Raw genomic sequence first — 17892 nt, 5'->3', positions numbered from 1 at the left:
CTGGGCATGACTGGCAGCCTTTTTCTTTGAAAAGGACTAAATATATGGGTGTGACCATATTTCACCTTAGGACAAAGAAATATCTTGAATGTGCGTGGGAGAGAGCATATCACCTTAGGATAAATAGATGTCTCCTAAAGATTGTACAAGGGGGAAAGCAGATGTGTACAGGAATGAATAACAGGGTTCACACTTGCCATGCCTTGCTGTAGCCTGGTCTGTTTTCCATATTTAAAACTGGACCACCAATTGGTCTAAAAGGCTAGGGATGGGTGAACTACTTCATTTCAATATAGAAATGATCCACTAGGTCCAGATTATTTCCAAACTGGGAATCCTTGCTAGGTCTGGGCTGAAAAAGGTCCACCACCACAGCCCCCACAGAGGAAGAGGGATCCTCCGTGCCTCAGTGGAAAAGGGGGCAATGGCAACACTGACAATGCACTTGGGGGCCAGGCCTCAGTGGGATGTTTTCCAGAAGTACCCCCTCCTGGAGTTCTCCCCACTGTCTTCAGATGAGCATCCAAGAACCTTGCTGGTAAAATCCATTTCTTGCTAAATGTTAGCAACATGTTCTGACTTTATACTGTTAGTTTTACCCTACCCAGTGCCTGTTTACCCTACCCTGTGACTGTTTGCATTCTCTTCTCCTCCTTATTGTTTTATTATGATTTTATTAGAATGTAAGCCTATGCGGCAGGGTCTTGCTATTTACTGTTTTACTCTGTACAGCACCATGTACATTGATGGTGCTATATAAATAAATAAATAAATAATAATAATAATAATAATAATAATAATAATAATAATAAATAACATCCTACTTAAAGGGGCCTGATGTCATTCCATTTTTAATGCTAACCATTCTGGGTCTTTGCATTTGCTTCAAGGGAATCTTCTTGGGTACTGCATGAATACCATTCTGGTTTCCTCGGAGGTCAGAGTAAGATTGAAATGTAACAAATAAATAACATTTCATATCAGTTTTTCAGCTGACAAAATGTTTTGAATCTTATCATGTAGGTTGCCTCCTAGGGCTTTAATCTTCTGTGTTACTTTCCACAATAACCAATCTTTCTGCTCGAGTCCTTCTGGGAATGGAGTTAGATGAACTTTCTATTATTTCTCCTAGCTAGTTCAGAGTACAAGTAAACTATTTAGAAGGGAAAATAATGTATTGGTGCTGAAGAGCCATAAGGATGTGTTAAGCCAATCATAACTAGTTTTTTCTTCTTCTTATCCTTTGACACATGTGTATTTCTGCCACCCTTTTATCACCCCTCTGTCTTTTAGGTACACTCAAGTGCCACACTATAAGGATTTTGCTGAAGTCCTTGTTTGCACTTTGACACCAAAGGGGGAAGAGAAAATGCTGAAGCTTCAAGAGGTTAATGTCACCATTTTAGAGAAGAAAGCAACCCCGTTTTATATCAGTGGCTCCTCAGTCCTCAAGGGTTTTGAGTTTATGGTGAGTTGATTTCCCTCCCACCATTTCAGCACCATCATGCTTCCCCATGGCCCTTCTTCACAGGTAAACAGAGATTACCAGATAGACCTGCTGAAAGCCAAGGATAAATATTCTGGTCCTCTGGGGGAGCGGGCAGGGGTAGAGCAAAGGGGGGACCTGTGACTCTCCAGGTGTTGCTGGGCTGCAACTCCTATCATGCCAAATCATGGGCCATTCTGGCTGGGGATTCACTATTTATTTAAAATATTTTTATCCTGCTCCTCAGCCAAAAAAGAAAGCCTCTTGGAGTGGCTCACATGTAATCTGTTAAACAGGTGGTCCCTGCCCACAAGGTTGTTTCTAAAGAGACACAAAATGGATGGTCACCTAGGGAGCCAAGAGATCCAGGGTGCCAAGCAACCCCCAGGCAGGCGGCAGCAGCAGAGGTAATGGCATGCAGTAAAGGAAAGCACTGCATTGGCCAGTCCAGGCTATAGCTGTATGCCATTTTGAATCACAATATTTTCCCAGTGTGTGAGCAATTAGAGGCCTCAAGAACCCATTTGATGCTGTTCAGGAACTAATAGTGGTAGCATTTGGGAGAGGAGGAAAATTGCACCTTGCCTGGGGTGCCAAAATACCTTGAGACAGCCCTGCCTACCTGCAAGTTTACAATCGAAAAAGACCCAGCGCACAAGGAAGAAGGAAGGGGTGGGAGGGGGGAAATCAAACCTTTCAGCTGGACTAGTGGAATGCTCCTACTTCCCCCTGTTATCTCCCTCTGAACAGCGTGCTGGGATCACCACTGGCTGTGATAGTTGAGGGAGGAGGAGTCTTTATGAGGGAGGTTTTCAACAAAGTATGGCTGGCCATACTTCTCTCCTCTCCCTCAGTACAGCCTGTAAGCATTGGCTATGTTGACTAGGGATGATGGGAACTGAAGTCCAGTGACATCTGTAGGACCATCAGTTACTCTCCTGTAGTGCAGAAGAAATCAACATTTCCAGTCTTTATCAGCTGAATTTGATATTAGCTGAATTTGAATCCTGTGTTGTGGGGGCTGCAGCTGAACTGCATAGTGCGTGCTCTGCATTCATACACTCCCAGGATCAATCCTGGCATTTTTGCTTAATGAATCTCAGAAAGACCTTTGTCTGAACTCTTGGAGATCTCTGCCAACCAGAGTAGACAACGCTAGGCTGGATGGACCAATAGTCTGACTCTGTACGAGGCAGTTTCCGATGATCTTGCTACGGCAAGAGTATCCACTGATACTCTTTGTACATAGGCTGTTCATTTTCTCAACAGCACACATGCAGCTCCGCTTTCTGTCCAGCCGCATGCTTCCATATTGAGAAGTGTGCATTTCTCTGGTGTATTCAGCTTTTAGGCTAACTTACTACAGGGTCAAAATCATTACTTTGTTTTGTGTTCAGAATGCTAAAGAAAGCTAATGTAACAGATAATGCACACTTGGTTCAGATGTGATGCCAACCCATGGTTTAGCTCTGCACATGAAGGAGCCTCATATTCATGCACTTCCTCTTCATGCACGATTCCTACCTTCCTTTCCTTGTTTTGAGGTGAATCATAGTTTGCTGTTTCATCCAGAATTCCAAACTATGATTTGTGCTTGCTCTGTAAACCCAGGTTGGAAACTAGGATCAAACAGAAGAGCTAATGCAACTTTAGTTGGCTTCTGGAAATGTATCAAAATTTGAATAATTTAATTAAAAAACGGATTTTGGGGGTTTGCACTGTTTAGAATTGGGTGAGAGTTTGAGTCTTTTAAGTCCCCTAATGTAGCAAGACTATCTCCAGGCTGGAGAACTCTTAGCTGGATTAACAAGACTAGTACAGACAAAACAGACCAGTACACAGGTCTCTTATCTCACCCTCATTTCTGAGATGTTACATAGGTGTGGAATGTAGGAGTACTTCAGTGAGGCAAATGTCTAATCAATGCTTACATTTCCATGTGCTTCTGTTCCTTCAAATCAACTTTGGAATCAGTGTTTTAAGAAATATGCAATGGAAACTGTTGCCTGTAATGATTAAAGCATACTTGGGATTGCACAACAATCCTGGAGCAAAATGGGGAACATGAGATCATTTCAGATTTGACTTGTCTCACAGTTCTCAATTTTCTATTGAACAGCTACACTCTCAAATGGTTACCTTCCCAGAATGCAAAGGTGAGAAGAAAGTTTCGGAGCCATAAAGACCACGTTCCTGAAACATGTTAGGATTCACTAGTAATTATTAACTAGATTTTATTGAATTTTACTGTACATCGCTGTGGGAGATACAAATAATAATAGTTTGCCATTCCAAGCAGATACATATCCAGAAGGAAACCTTGCAACGTCCAGTCTTGTTTGCTGTTTTTATAATTACAATTCGTTCTAATATTTTACATCAAGCTGTCTTGCATGTTAAATTTATTGTCTCTTGTCCTTGCTTTAATATCAGTGAGTTAAACGTTTGTTCTCAACAGCTGCCAAAGATAACTTCCATCCACCCTGCATATGGGCCGCTGGCTGGAGGAACAGAGATCTTTATCCGAGGACAAAACCTTCTGGTGGGAGGCACAAGGAAAGTGATGGTTAATGGCCTTGATTGCCCCTTGGTCAGAGAGGAAAGGTATGGCAAACCTAGAACCTTCGCCATGGGATTAGCTTGCCAGGTTGGGAGGTGGGTTCAAGGCCTGCTATAAAGGCTAGAGCTATGATCTGAATCAAGACAGTTTTAGAAAATGGATTGATTCATGCTTTACACCCTTCTGAGTAGTGTAAATTGAAGATGTTGAATCTGTTTGATTTCCTAGCGGCGTAGTACCAATATGAAGCAAATGTATCTATCACAGACATTAGTTAGGCCAGCTCGTGGCAAGCATATTAGAAGTGAGCGGGATCCTCTGCTCTCTAGCTCTGGTGGTATTATCACTAGGAACAGTCAACCATATTATCGAGCGGTATTTGCCCAGTACATAAATTGCATGCAGTCAGACAGTTTTTAAGATACCAAAAATATCCTGGCATCTGATGACGCAACAAACTCCCTCCCCCTCGTGTTCTTTTGTATGCAAAACTGTGGTTGGCTGCTCCCACATTTCTCATACTTTCCTAGTGAGTCACAGCAAGTAAAAGGAAGTGAGCTGAGTAGTGTTTTGAGGGAGTTGTAGACCAAAACATCTGGAGGACCACAAGTTACCCACCCCTGCTCTTAAGCAGAGCTGTATGGGGAAGATCACAGCAGCTACGCTTCTTATCAAACAGCTTCTGCCTGTAGGGAAGGGATGGCCCAACTTGAACCCACTCGTTTTACAGGTTCCTCAGAAGAAACAAGGGCTGCCTAGGACAGAGATGCTGAACCTCTTTGAGCCTGAGGGCCAAATTCCACTGAGGAGAAGCTTTTGCGGGCTGCATTCCCGTGGTGGGTGGAGCTAAAGGCAAAAGCAGCAAGTCAAAAATGCCCACGTATTTTAGCTGAAAGCTCCTGGTGCTACTAATTTAGCCCTTAGGAGAGGAATTTCAACCTTTTAGAATGGGGAAGAAAACTGCACAAAAGCTGAGAAACGGTCAAAGGATGGATGGTTGGGGAAAGGGGATGGGGCCTAGTGGGTGGAGGTGTTGCCATTCTAGGGAGCCCCAGAAGGCGAGATTGGGACCCCCAGAGGGCTGGATGATTTTATCACTTTGTCTCTCTAGAAGTGCTTCCCAGACTAAATAGTGTCAAAGGTACGAAGGTCATGTGCAGGGGAGGCGAGAGAGACCTTGGGGCTGTCTTCATGACGCCGCTCCACCGCCAAACCCCGCGCTATCCCTGGTGCACAGTGGTGGCAAGTTGTAGGAGGGGAAGCAGCACAGGCTTTCCAGCGGCCATTTGGCTCGCTCCCTTCCCCTCCTACAGCTTCTAGCAACCAATAGGACTTGCCTTCTGCCTGGGAATGCCCCTGGAGTGGTTTCAAGCAAGGACAGACTGGAGGAAGAGCCAGGCTGACCGACCTCTGGTTCGAAAAGTTGGGGTGAGTCCCTGAATTTTCAGCCACTCATCTTTGCCTCTTTGCCCCAGGGTGGCTTCGAATCTGCAGCTGCATCATCTAACGGACACAGCGTGGATTTGGAGCCACCCCAGGCAAAGACGACGTGAAGACAGCTCCCTCATCATCCCAGTAAATAGGGTCCATCTCTGTTCCTACTTTAGTGTTGCTTTCATCGCACCATGCCGCATCAGCCATGTCAGGACCGCCATCCCTGGCTATGAGTCCTCACATCTTTCAGAGTGAGCCAACACAGTAAATTGCATGGAACATCCTCCAGCATGGTGAAGGACAAAAGCATGTTGATGGGCAAAGTACATAAATGTAATGAAATTGTAGGAACCCTTTCTCCAAAGGACTGGATCTACCCAAAGGTTGAAAATGTGGAGCAGGGGGCTAAACGGTGAATGGCTGCAGAGAGCTCCTGTCATGCTCTTTCCTTTCTTTTCCCAGCCAGAGGGAGGAAGCCATCATTTGTACCACTCCTCCTGCGAACAGTGTGACCACGGCTTCTGTGGTTGTGGTAATAGATGAGGAGCCGTTTCTTTCTCCACACTTCCAGTATCGAAAAGATCCTCAAATATATTACATCTCGCCCAACTGCAGCTATGCGTGAGTCTGGTTTTTCAGCCACATCCTAATTCCAATATGTGTGTTACGTTTCATTGCACCCCCTATTCTAGTCTTGCTATGATGCAGCATGCTATTCATTAAGTGAAGTTTCTAGGATTCTGAGCCATTTAGGCTACAATCCTTTACACATTTACCTGAGAGTAAGCCTAACTTCTTTTATTATATTTTATTTATTTATTTTGCATTTTTATACCGCCCAATAGCCAAAGCTCCCTATACATACATAAAGATGTATGTATAGGATCGTATGTAGGTGTCTCATTTAACCAAACTAATGAGAACTAAGTTCTATCCTACATGTGTCTACTCAGACATAAGTTCCATTGAGTTCAGTGGGACTTGTTGCCAGGTAAATGTGTATAGGATTTCAGATTAATCTGCTGGTCTAAATTTAGATTTGGATTTGGATTTCAGATTAAATATTAGTGATGTGGTAGCTTTTGACTGTCCTACTTAGGTCTGGATGTTTGTAGCATTAGGAACTGTTACCAATTTTGTATGCTTTACTGGCCAGGTCCACAGACGTTACCACCGTACACCTACAGGATCTTTTGGTATGCAAAAGAAATCTTTGCCTTTATTTCACAGACTTCTCATTTTTTGCAGGGGCTCAAATATATTCATCAATGGCACCAATTTGGATTCGGTCTATAATGTGAAGGTACAATTTGAGTCTGCCAGAAAGCAGTCCAACGTTAACGTGAGTAGTCCCACAGAGGATAGAGTGGGACTTCTTAAACTGTGCTTCTTAAGATTGTAGAATGCTGTATCACACTGACAGGACTATATACCGTTGTAATGCCAATGGCCAAAAGACAGTCCAAACGAAAAGGACTCGTAGTACTTCAGGAAATTCCTCCCTCTTAGCCATTCCCACATTTCTTGGGGAAGTGAATTCCACTAATATAGGACAACAAGTTAGAAGATCTTCTTACATGCCCTTGTTGTAGAGATGTGGCCCAGAAATAGACTGATGAAGAGGGCGTTCTCTGTGGATGTAAGAAATCGTAATTGTACATAAGGGGAAAAGCTGTCTCCAAAGCCCTGTTCAGGCGTTCTAATCTCCCACACCATTAGGGCTTAAAAATGTGAAGAGATGCAAATCACTCAGCTCCGTAACTGGATGTGCAATAGCAAAGTTTGTTCAAAACAGTATCTCCCTGCTTCTCTGTGTCAATCTCTCAGCATGTGTGAAAGAGTAAGATGATCCTTAAATAGTCTATACAGGCTACTTAAAGCCATTTTCTTTAGTTTGTGTGAGAACATGAACATAGAGGGGCACCTAGCTGTGGTGTGTAGATTGTGCTTGGTTTTATCCTCCGTCTGAACATTTCCTTTAGGGACTATGTATTAGGGACTATTCCTTTAGGGACTGCAGTGTTTTTCTTGGAGATTTTGCATAATTTTTGTTTTTCCTTCTCTTTCCCCCTCTTATTTCAAATACTTTCTTGGTCTTTATTTTTATTCTTCCTAGCAATTTCTATAATCCCTTTTGCTTCAAATTAGCTTACTTTTGATTCTGCTCATTGTAAAAGTTTGACCTCATCAAAATAATCAAAAGTGTGTGAATTCTGAACAGTCTGTCCAACAATTAACATCACTCTGCATGGGAAGAATTTATTTCCTCGATAATTTTTGTCATGCCTTTCGGCGATAAATTATAAATCCTTTCAGTTAGGGAGAGGGAGAAAAAAAGACCAAGAACTGTGATAAGTTATACAATGCTGTGCAGGTTTAGAAATCCAGTTTTCTGTGCACTAGAAATCTAGTCCATGGTTTGGCTTTTAAAAAACTTTGATGGACAGGGCCCTCGTTTTTAGACTTACCTTGGCAATCATGAAGTCTGGAAATAATTTCTGTTGTGATTTTTCAGAAAGTCAATTTTTGTATCATTAACTTGATCTTATCTTTTTGGGGGGCACATGAGTACAGTGAAACTACACTGCCTTTTTAACATTATATATTAGGCTAAAAGCTGGCTGATATTTGCCCGCCCGCCCCCAGTTAGTGTGCCTAGATTCCAGGATTCAGGTCATAACAAAGTGGTAAAATGTATTAATATGCCAAATGTTTGTGCCTTACATTAGTCAGTTGTACAGGTGGCAAGAGGAGAGATGACACTAGATTTAATACTGAGAGGTGATCAGGATCTGGTTGGAGATGCAAGGTTTTAGATTTACAACATATTTTAGGAAATATATGAAGTATCGGTGGGAAATTTGATTTAAGTCAATCATTTAAATCTATTTCGCCCTGTGCTGATTTAAATTATGATTTAAATTGCTGTCATTTAAATCAATCTACCCTGCCTGTATGGTTAAGTAGTAGTGTCAAGGAAGCAAATGAATTTGATTTGCGGTAGGCACAAAACAGACAAAAGAAAATATTACAGAAAGAATTATTATTACTACCAAATGAATAATTAATCTATAATAATTTTGTGTTCATGAATTCCACAGTAATCCATATCCCCCAACCCCTGAATTTCATTCTTACAGCATTCTTGCAGTCTTTCCCATTTAATTTGAAACAAGGTTAATCTTGTGGACACATAAACTGTACTTGGCATTTCAGCAGGGATCAGACTGATGAAACCAAGCCGACTGAAGCTAAGCTGTTTCTTGATTCAAATGCCTCTGCTGTGATTCCTTCAGGTATGCGAAAAGCCAGAGTCTGCAGAGAGGCTTGTATGTCCAAGTCCTGACTACTCGATTGAAAACAAGGCGGAAAGTGTTCAGGGGAACATGAGCATCTTGATGGATGGAGCTCTAGGGCACAAGGCGTTTCACATCCGCTACTATCCAACGCCCGTGATTTACCCCCTTGATCATGAAGGCAAATTATACACCCTCAATCAAGGAGAGGACGAGATTAAAGTCCGCGTATGTAATGGGGTTCTCTTCTACAGCTTCCAGGCCACTTTTGGGGAGAGGATTGCAAACTGGGAAGATAATAGCTAGTAGTGATGTGTGAGAACATCTGTTTATATGAGTAGTGTATTCAGATGAGCAGTGTCCCATCAGAAAAGCGTAGGCTGCAGTTCTGTGCCCACTTACCTGAGAGTAAGCTCCTATAAACACAGCAGCATGTACTTGAGTAAACATGCATAGGATTGCACTGCTATTTTTTATTTACTGTATTTTAGACCACCCAAAACCTGGAGCTCTCTGGGTGGTAGACAGGTAAATTAAGAACATAAAATACAAACAATAAATATGGATAAAAACAGAACATGATAATACTAAGATAAAACTAGTAGCAAAGGATAAAAATAATGCAGGACGTAAAACTGACAGCAAAATAAAACTGCTAAAAGCGCAGATGGGGTGGAAGACATAGCAGTAATTTCTGAAAGGTGTGTGTGGAGGGCAGTATTCTGGTAACCTAGAAATCTCTACTCACAGAAGTTGCTCTTACATCTTCTGTAACTATAAGCATCTCCAGTATTGCTCTGCTCACATCTGTATAGTCTTTCATAAGTCTTTCATTTGAAGGAACGCCTCCTCCCATATGAGCCTGCCTGGACCTTAAGATCATCTACAGGGGTCCTTCTCTGCCAGCCCCTGCCAAAGGAAGTGAGGCAGGTGGCTACTAGGAGGAGGGCTTTCTCTGCTGTGGCACCCCGCTGTGGAATGAGCTCTCCAGAGAGGTTCGCTTGGCACCTACAGTGTACTCCTTTCGTTGCCAGCTGAAGACCTTTTTATTTTCTCAGCATTTTAACACTTAATTTAACTTAAATTTAAACTTTGCTGTTTTAATTCTATATTTTAACCTATATCAATTTTTGCTGTGTGGTTTTAATCCTGGTTGTGCTTTTTATATTGTATTTTGTATTCATGTTTTTTAAATTGTTGGTTGTTTTTAAGCTTTTCATGGTTTTAATGTTTGTGAACTGCCCAGAGAGCTTCGCCTATTGGGCGGTATAAAATGTAATAAATAAATAAATAAATAAGTTGATATTCACTCACATCAGAGCTAATAATTAGCATATGAATTGGCAGCAAGAAAATGGTATATTTTGGAGAGAGTCCCATTTAATAAAATGGGGGCGGGTCTTGTAAAGGGCTGTAGATAGTCCATGTGTTGGATACTAATGGGAAATATTTCTGGTGAAAAACCTCTTCACCTCTAGAGCAAGTAGATGGGCCCTAATGACAGGGATGCTAAAGTACTATCAGAACTTAGCAGGCAGAGAATTTCCTTCAGATAGACAAATGCACATGTGAGTTCAGAACAGGGGTGTGTAGGACATATGGTGGGATTGGGCATAAGCCCTATCAAAAACATTGGGAGTAGGATGAGAATCATCTTTTCCCTTAATCGGGTAATTATGTTTTCCCCCCTTTGTATTTGTATAGCATAAAGGGCTGAATGCTCTGGCACGTTGCATGACAATCTCCATGACTGTAGGTGGCACAGATTGCCACCCCAATGTGCTGAAGAATGAGGTGACCTGTCAAATCCCCAAGCACCTGAACATCCCCCCCACTGGTTTGCGAACACAGGTATAGCCAGAGTTCTCTGCAACTTTAATATCGTGACATGCATTTCTCCGTTTCTTGTCCAGCCTGTTTTCCCCTTTGTGCCTTGTTGCCTGCTCCAGCCTAGCCCCTCCAGTCCTGTTTCTCCCTCTTTTTTCCTCCCATCCCCTTTGGTCATCGGTCAGGTTCTCTCCTCCTAGGTGTAGAGATCCTGGACACCCTGGAATGCCACATGCTATCCACGTGCGAGTTCTCATTCTGGCTAATTTCTGCCCACTTACTTCCACTTGTTTTTAGATTTAGAGGGAATTTCACACTATATGTTTAATAAGATGTGAAGGGAACAGCTAAGGGTGACACAGCATGAAGGAAAATTCACTTCAGTCATGTGGAGGTTTCATCCCACGTCATCTTGGGTGAATTTGGTGAGCACCGCAATAACGCCTGACCCTTTTAGCAACTTTTGAACAGACTCGAGTTCTGAGAAAAGTTTTAAAAGAAATGTCTGCTGCTTCCAAACCAGACAAGCCAAAAATACATTTTTATAACAGAAGATTGGGCAATATTCCTGGCTTCCTTTGGTGTGATCCTTAGACTAATTTATCACTAAGAAACTGTTTTTCCACTCTGGAATTCACCAGGGCCCTTAATAGCCCTTTCCTGACTTCCATCTGTGTATCCACAACAGTCTAAGGCATGTGGGTGAGGATGGGGGCGAGTGAAGAGGAAACACTGAAAATCTCCGTAGCGGCCTAAACAATGCACTTGGAGGTGGATAATCAATTCCAGCATTCTGGTGTTTCTGAACTTCCAGCAGATGCTGAAAAACACTTCCAGCACCCGTCCTTACGTCACTTCTCTACCCACATGGCACAATTTGCAAGCACACACCCAGTTTTACTCCAAAGGCTTTCCGTGAATCAGTAGTCTCTGCCAGTGTGGTGTTTCCTGCTCACAGAGACATTGCTACAGGTCAGCTCTGGAATGCATGTGCATTCTCCTTATTCATCTGACTGCCCATTTCAGAGTTTAGAATTGCTTTTATTTATTTATTTTGCTTGATTGTTTTTGTGCAGAGCATATCAAACCCTGCCTAAAGAAGGAACCAGGAACATGTGGCGTTAACTGCTGAAGGAGGGTCTGTCCCCTCTCCTTCTGTAGATTCTGTGGATGGAATTATACCTTATGTGTAGTTCTGTGGTAGTTCTGCCTCTCTGTCTCCCCCACCCCACCCTCCGTTCCTGGCTTTTACTGAGCATCTTTGCTCAGTTTGTAAAGCAGCTGAGGGTGCCTTCAAGTTGTGGGAAGGAGGAACCCTTCTAGCTGTTTGTCCACTCAAAATCAGCAACTTGCCCTCCAGCTGCTTTTCTCTTCAAGGGATAAACACTCCCTGATACATATCCTGCTGCTAAACTGTTCCCCACCACCACCACATCCCATGAAATGTCATGTCCCTGGTGTGCATTGGACTCATCTTCCAGGAGCACCACAAACTGAGCAAAGATGCTCTCTTTATGCCTGTCTAGTATTAAGGGATCCTGTGCAAAGATAGAGCCCCTGCCTGCCCCTTCTCCTGATCTCTCCATCCTATTCTCTCCCTGCAACTGCTACCATTATTCTCCTGCTGGTAGGAAATGAACCAAACAAATGGATTCCAGCAGCATCCTTCCAACTTGTCACCACCACAGCCATGTCATACTTCCAACTGTATCCTTACATGGAATTCTTGGCCAAAAGCATTGGGGTTGTTAGTGCAGTCCACCCAATCACCCTCCAAGTTTCTAGACAGCCTTGAATATTTGAGCTGCTCCCTCGTTGTCCAGCTGGCAACCTCTTTCCTGCAGCACCAGGAGCATGCGTGTGCTAGTTTGGTTTATTAACACGATAATCCTGCTATTCAAAGCCTGTGGCTCTTTGCTGGCCCTTGCTGATTGGATGTCATTGCTCTGGCATGGCTGATAACCTGCTTCCCACGTGTCCTTTCCTCCTTTTAGATTTGTGTGAATGGAAACTGCACAGACCTGGGCTTTGTGGCTGTGACCTCCTCCTTCTCCCCTGTCGCTGTTATCTTGGGGACCATTGTAGCCACCCTGTTCCTCTGCCTCTTGACGTTTCTGCTGATGAAATATATGCAGCGGAAGAAGAAGTCAGGTAACCACAAGACTTGGAGTAACAGTGTTTGTTCAACCGCGTTTCTCCACTTATTTTAAATGTTAGTGCTGATTTGCATGTAACTATGAAGCCTCATCAGAGAATTGGCATATAAAAAAATCTGTCTTAGTAATTGGGCTCACAAGGTGGGTATGGTTGTGGGGGAGGGTGGCAGCTGAGCAAATGAAATTAGGCCAGAAACCATCTGAATGCTACTTAGTAGGGTGGTTTCATCTTGTTTCTGCAGGAACTGAGACCTTAGAAAGGCTTTCGAGCTTCAACAGGGGCATCACAAGCATTCCTCTCCTTCCCTCCAATACTGGCTATATGGGTGCTGCTGGTAAGGCTGAATAAAGAAATTATAGTAAACATTCGTGTTTAGGAGAAGCTGGGGTAGAAGCCTATGAGCCAAACATCACAAATGTGCTAACCATCAGTGTGGACTATCTAGCATGGGATACCCTCAGCATGGGCAGCTTCCTTAGTCAGTGGCAGTTTTGGTGTCTCAGGTTGATGCCAAGATTCCTGTCACCTTTTCCACACCTGGAGCACTTGACTCTAAATGTTTCTATAAGCAAAAAATGCCATGCTGAAGCATCTAACACTTTCATGGTCCAGTGTTTGCCATTTTGTCCTCATTCCTTTGGTTGCTTTGTTTGGGAGGGAGCTGTGGTATTCCATTAAAATATGAGGACATGATCTTGTCAGAGACTCAGAAAAGACCCAGTGACAAGAGATGCAAGATGAATAATGACTGGATTTTACTGACACCCATCTAACTTCAATGTCTTCTCTCCCATTCCTTGATGGCATTGCCTGGGCAGGGACTCCAAACAGTGACGCTTCTGGAGTGCGTTTTGGAAGCGCCTCTTACACAGGTAGCAGTGATGGTTCTGCCGTGCCCTTCATGCGGGTGCCTTCTTACTCCATTAAAAATTTCCGGCCGCAGCTCTTGGAAGAGGTGAAGGATGTTCTGATCCCAGAAGAGCAGCTGATTATGCAACATGATCAGATCATTGGCAAAGGTGAGCACTGTTGAGGTTATGCTGTGTCTGTTAGCCACAGTATACAAAGCCTTGTTACCAAATACATTTTGTAATGTGTGCTTAAAAAGAGTGTCATTCCCTCTCTGCCAAGTGTTTCCATGAGGGTTAGTGGTTTGTCTCGCCTGCTTTAGCTGTTTTCCTGTTCTTTGGTATATGAGCTTTGTTGGTCCCGTTAGATAGTACAAGTAGGGATGTGTGAATCAGCAAAACTCAAGTTTGTCGAGTTTCTCCAGTTTCCACCTCAAAGCTTGTTCTGACTCATGTCCATACTGGATTACAAGCTTTGTGGGCTTTTCTGCATGAAAATTAGTGCGTATTTTCATGTGCATTTACCAAATGTATGCATCAATTGTGTGGATTTTTCAAATATATGCATTTTCGGTGTTTTTCAAATCACACTGCAAGCTCAGTAGAATCACAGAATCATAGAATAGTAGAGTTGGAAGGGTCCTATAAGGCCATCGAGTCCAACCCCCTGTAGGCTTCGGAATGTAGATTGTGTTGGGTTCTAGGAGGTGCAAATTGGACAAATTCTGGTCAAAACCAGATTGAAACAAATTTCTCACCAAATCCTAAGTGCAAGTGGTAGCTCTTCTCACTGTAGTGTACCATTCCCTGCTTCGCCAGAAAAGCAATGAAGAAATGTGGGAAGTCTACCTATTCACATTCCACTGAATAAGTAGCATTTGAATGCAACTTGGGGGGAAAGCTAGGCAATGAATAAGAACGCTATTCCTGAAAAGTAGGCAATATCTTGCTCAGTGCTGAAACTTTCCCATAAGAAGAACTGGGCAGCAAGGCCTCAGAATATATTCACACAAATATATTTTTGGGCCTAGAAGCCTCAGAATGTGCTGAATCTAAAGTTTACATTTTTTGGTTCTGTGTGGGTGTTTGTGTGTGTGTGTGTGTGTGTGTGTGTGTGTAGGTAGGTAGGTAGGTAGGTAGGTAAGTGAATGATGTTTATCCTGCTCTTCTCTGAGATGCTGAAGGCAGTGTTGTAGTCTTCTGAGATTGGGGTCAAAAGATGGTAACTTCCAAAGGCTACCTAGGGTGCTTTCAGAGAGAGGGATTGGAACACAATGGCCTGGTTCAGACAACACGCTAAACCATGCTGCTTAAGCAGCATGGTTTAGCGTGTTGTCTGAACCAGTCCACTGATGTCTACAACATTATAGCATTTGTTCTAGCAGTGACTATAGTAAAACAGAGTTGGCAGAAAGCAGACTGAGATCTATTGGTAGATCTTTGGGTAATTTGAGTAAATGGGCAAGAGTTTCTAACTCAACCAAAAGACTTACTACTTACCTACTACTACGTAGGAAATGTTTCAATTTGCTGCCTCTTGTCACATACAATACATAATCTCTTATCTTTACTTTACTTGCTATATTCCCTATTCCTGAACTTCCTCCCCTTCCAGTTCTCATTCTTGCTGCCTTGCTCAAATTTGATCTGATGCTTTGGACACTTTCTTTTACATAATCAATTGCAGTTATTATCACTAAGTTAAAAAAAATATGGTATGATTTTTCTGTATGTGGGAGAGTTTCCCCTTAAAGCTCCATATATCTCTGTTCCTTCTCTCCTGCCAACACTGTGTGCACCCTTGCATGCATGGAAGCGGGGCACAGGGCACTACAGGGAATGTGAAGCCTGTGAGTAACTTGGATATCCTCGTTGAACCTTCCCTCTCAGTCCTGTTGAAATTACTCATGATATAGACTCCCAAGTAACTAGAAGAGTAACGGAAGAGAGGGCTGGATGGAGATCAGACATGCAGGAAGACCTTCCATTTGCCTTAACGTTCCAGTATGCTGTTTCACCATATGCCCATGCAAATGCCACAACCGGAAGAGCAAAGACAGGGTTTTGTTGAGCCCTATCGTGTGTTCTTTATGCGCACAAGCTCAACGATTACATGGAGGGCTCCCCACAGTGCTCAATAGAGGACATACACCCATAATATTTGGATAGGACCACCAACTTGAATAAAAATAAGAATCTTCTGCTTGACATCTGCAACACATTCCATTTGTATTGTACCATTACTTGAGTTATATAAAGTGTTCTGTATGTAACATTAATACTGAAGTTTCCTATAGATTTGAACAGTTTAGATTCTGAAATTGTTCCAAGTATGATTCCAGCCATGTCTTGGAATATAATGTCATACAACTCTTTCCCATTTATCACTAAAATAATTGTCTGTATCTTCATCCTCTCCAAGAACTATATTATTATATTGAATTCCTTTTTTTTTTTTTTTGCTTCCTTCAATTATCAATAATACAAATTACATCAGATCTTGCTAAACTGCCTTCATGAGCTATTCATGTGAGGGAGTTTGGCCACCCTCTTTTACACAGGGATTCTTGCAATTTTGGATTGAAAACTGCTGTTCTGGGCTGTGCCGCAGCAGGAGGTTGCTGCCTCCAGCCTCTGTAGATGTTCTCTCCTCAGAGATAGCAGGCAGGTAGAGTGCACCCTTTGTAGAAGTTAGCTCAGGTCTAAAAGCCCCCCCTTTTCTCTCTGGGATGCTGGGTCTTCCCATGTGCCCTAGTATCCACTTTTATGCAGAGCAGTCATGCTGCAGAGCAGCATCTAGGTACATGGGATTACTGTTAAGATGCAGTTTAATATTAGTCCTAGAGCAGGTAAACCAAATGTGACAATGGTCTTAGTAAAAAGCACACACACACACACACAGATGGGCATCCATCGCAGAGACATTTCAAAAAGGAAATGAAAGCATATGCCTTCTAATGCAGAGGTGCAGATCATTAGACCTGGAGTAGCAATTCAGCTTTCCAGGGGCCCCCAGTTGGCCATACCTCGACCACCGATCATTTGGAGGGTACCTGGCATTTTTGAAGCCCTTCCCCCCCCCCCATTCTCAAAGGTTGAAATGCCTTTTTTGAGGCTGACTTTGTGGCAGTGAGAGCATGATGCTGAAATATGTTTGTATTTTGGCCTTTGGCCCCTCCTGGCCCTGGAATGCACCTATGAAATAGAATTTGGCCCTCGGGCTGAAAGAAATTGAGCAGCCCCTGTGCTAACACCTCTCTCCTAGTGTTGCATCGATGTTAATTTCCAAAGCTGACCCAGCAGATCCCAGTTTACCTTCTGCCTGCCCCCCCCCCCCCCGTGGGAAGAACCCTCCTCCCTTTGGGACTCTTGATCAATCTAGCCTTTATTTATTTCATTTTGTTTATACTGCCCAATAGCCGAAGCTCTCTGGGCAGTTTACAACCATTCATAAGATAATACAATACAGCATAAAATATAAATATACAAAATGTAAAACAATTCAGACAGCTGAAAACCGTTCAGAGGAATACTAGATCTGTTTAGGTAGATGGCTGCCGTAAGTGTCCCATCATGTGCTATTAAATGCCTGGGAGCAGAGGAGAGTCCTAACCTGGTGCCGAAAAGATGCCAGACGGTGTTGGCGCCAGGCGGGCTTGAGTGGAGCGTTCATTCCATAGTTGGGGGGATATAGGATGTATCCCCCATTACAAGATGGGGGACACTTGGCTCAGCAATACTACAAATGAGAAGGATCTTGGAATTGTTGTAGATCACAACCTGAATATGAGCCAACAGTGCAATATGCATGCAAGAAAGGCCAATGCTATTGTCAGTTACCTAGGGAGGTTGTGGGCTCTTCCACGCTAGAGGCATTCAAGAGGCAGCTGGACAAGCATCTGTCAGGGATGCTTTAGGGTGGATTCCTGCATTGAGCAGGGGGTTGGACTCGATGGCCTTGTAGGCCCCTTCCAACGCTGCTATTCTATGATTCTATGATCTCACTCATGTCAAAACATCAGATTCTGCTTAGCTAATTTGTATCTAGCTAATGGAAAGATAGGTTTTGAAAGTGGCTTCCTGAGTGTGTGCTAATTGCTGAAGATAGTCATCTGATCAGGAAAGGAGGCTGATACCTATCCAGAAGGGATGGTGCTTGATTAGCAGGCCATATGGGGCGCTTAGTTTGTCTGGCACTTGGGGAAGAAGTGTGCAGGAGTTGAAGGGACAAAAGGTCTGAGAAAGCATCCCTGGGTCACCTTTTGGTGTTTCCTGGACTCTTAC

The 17892-nt window shown here is 43.1% G+C and overlaps 1 protein-coding gene across 1 annotated transcript in view; it reads left to right on the top strand.

Annotated features, from left to right (window-relative positions):
• Positions 1-17892, top strand: part of MST1R (macrophage stimulating 1 receptor) — a 60572-nt gene that overhangs the window by 31514 nt on the left and 11166 nt on the right. Inside the window, exons 7-15 of the mRNA XM_063121068.1 lie at positions 1294-1468; positions 3945-4090; positions 5943-6101; positions 6729-6822; positions 8777-9004; positions 10481-10627; positions 12598-12754; positions 13002-13094; positions 13579-13779. Of these exons, the coding sequence (XP_062977138.1) occupies positions 1294-1468; positions 3945-4090; positions 5943-6101; positions 6729-6822; positions 8777-9004; positions 10481-10627; positions 12598-12754; positions 13002-13094; positions 13579-13779 (1400 nt within the window). The remainder of the gene's footprint in view (positions 1-1293; positions 1469-3944; positions 4091-5942; positions 6102-6728; positions 6823-8776; positions 9005-10480; positions 10628-12597; positions 12755-13001; positions 13095-13578; positions 13780-17892) is intronic.

Source organism: Elgaria multicarinata, chromosome 3 (assembly GCF_023053635.1).
Source record: "Elgaria multicarinata webbii isolate HBS135686 ecotype San Diego chromosome 3, rElgMul1.1.pri, whole genome shotgun sequence".
In the NCBI taxonomy this organism is placed as follows: Eukaryota; Metazoa; Chordata; class Lepidosauria; order Squamata; family Anguidae; genus Elgaria; species Elgaria multicarinata.
The sequence above is the reverse complement of the archived record's forward strand: the minus strand, read 5'-3'. Positions and strand labels throughout refer to the sequence as shown.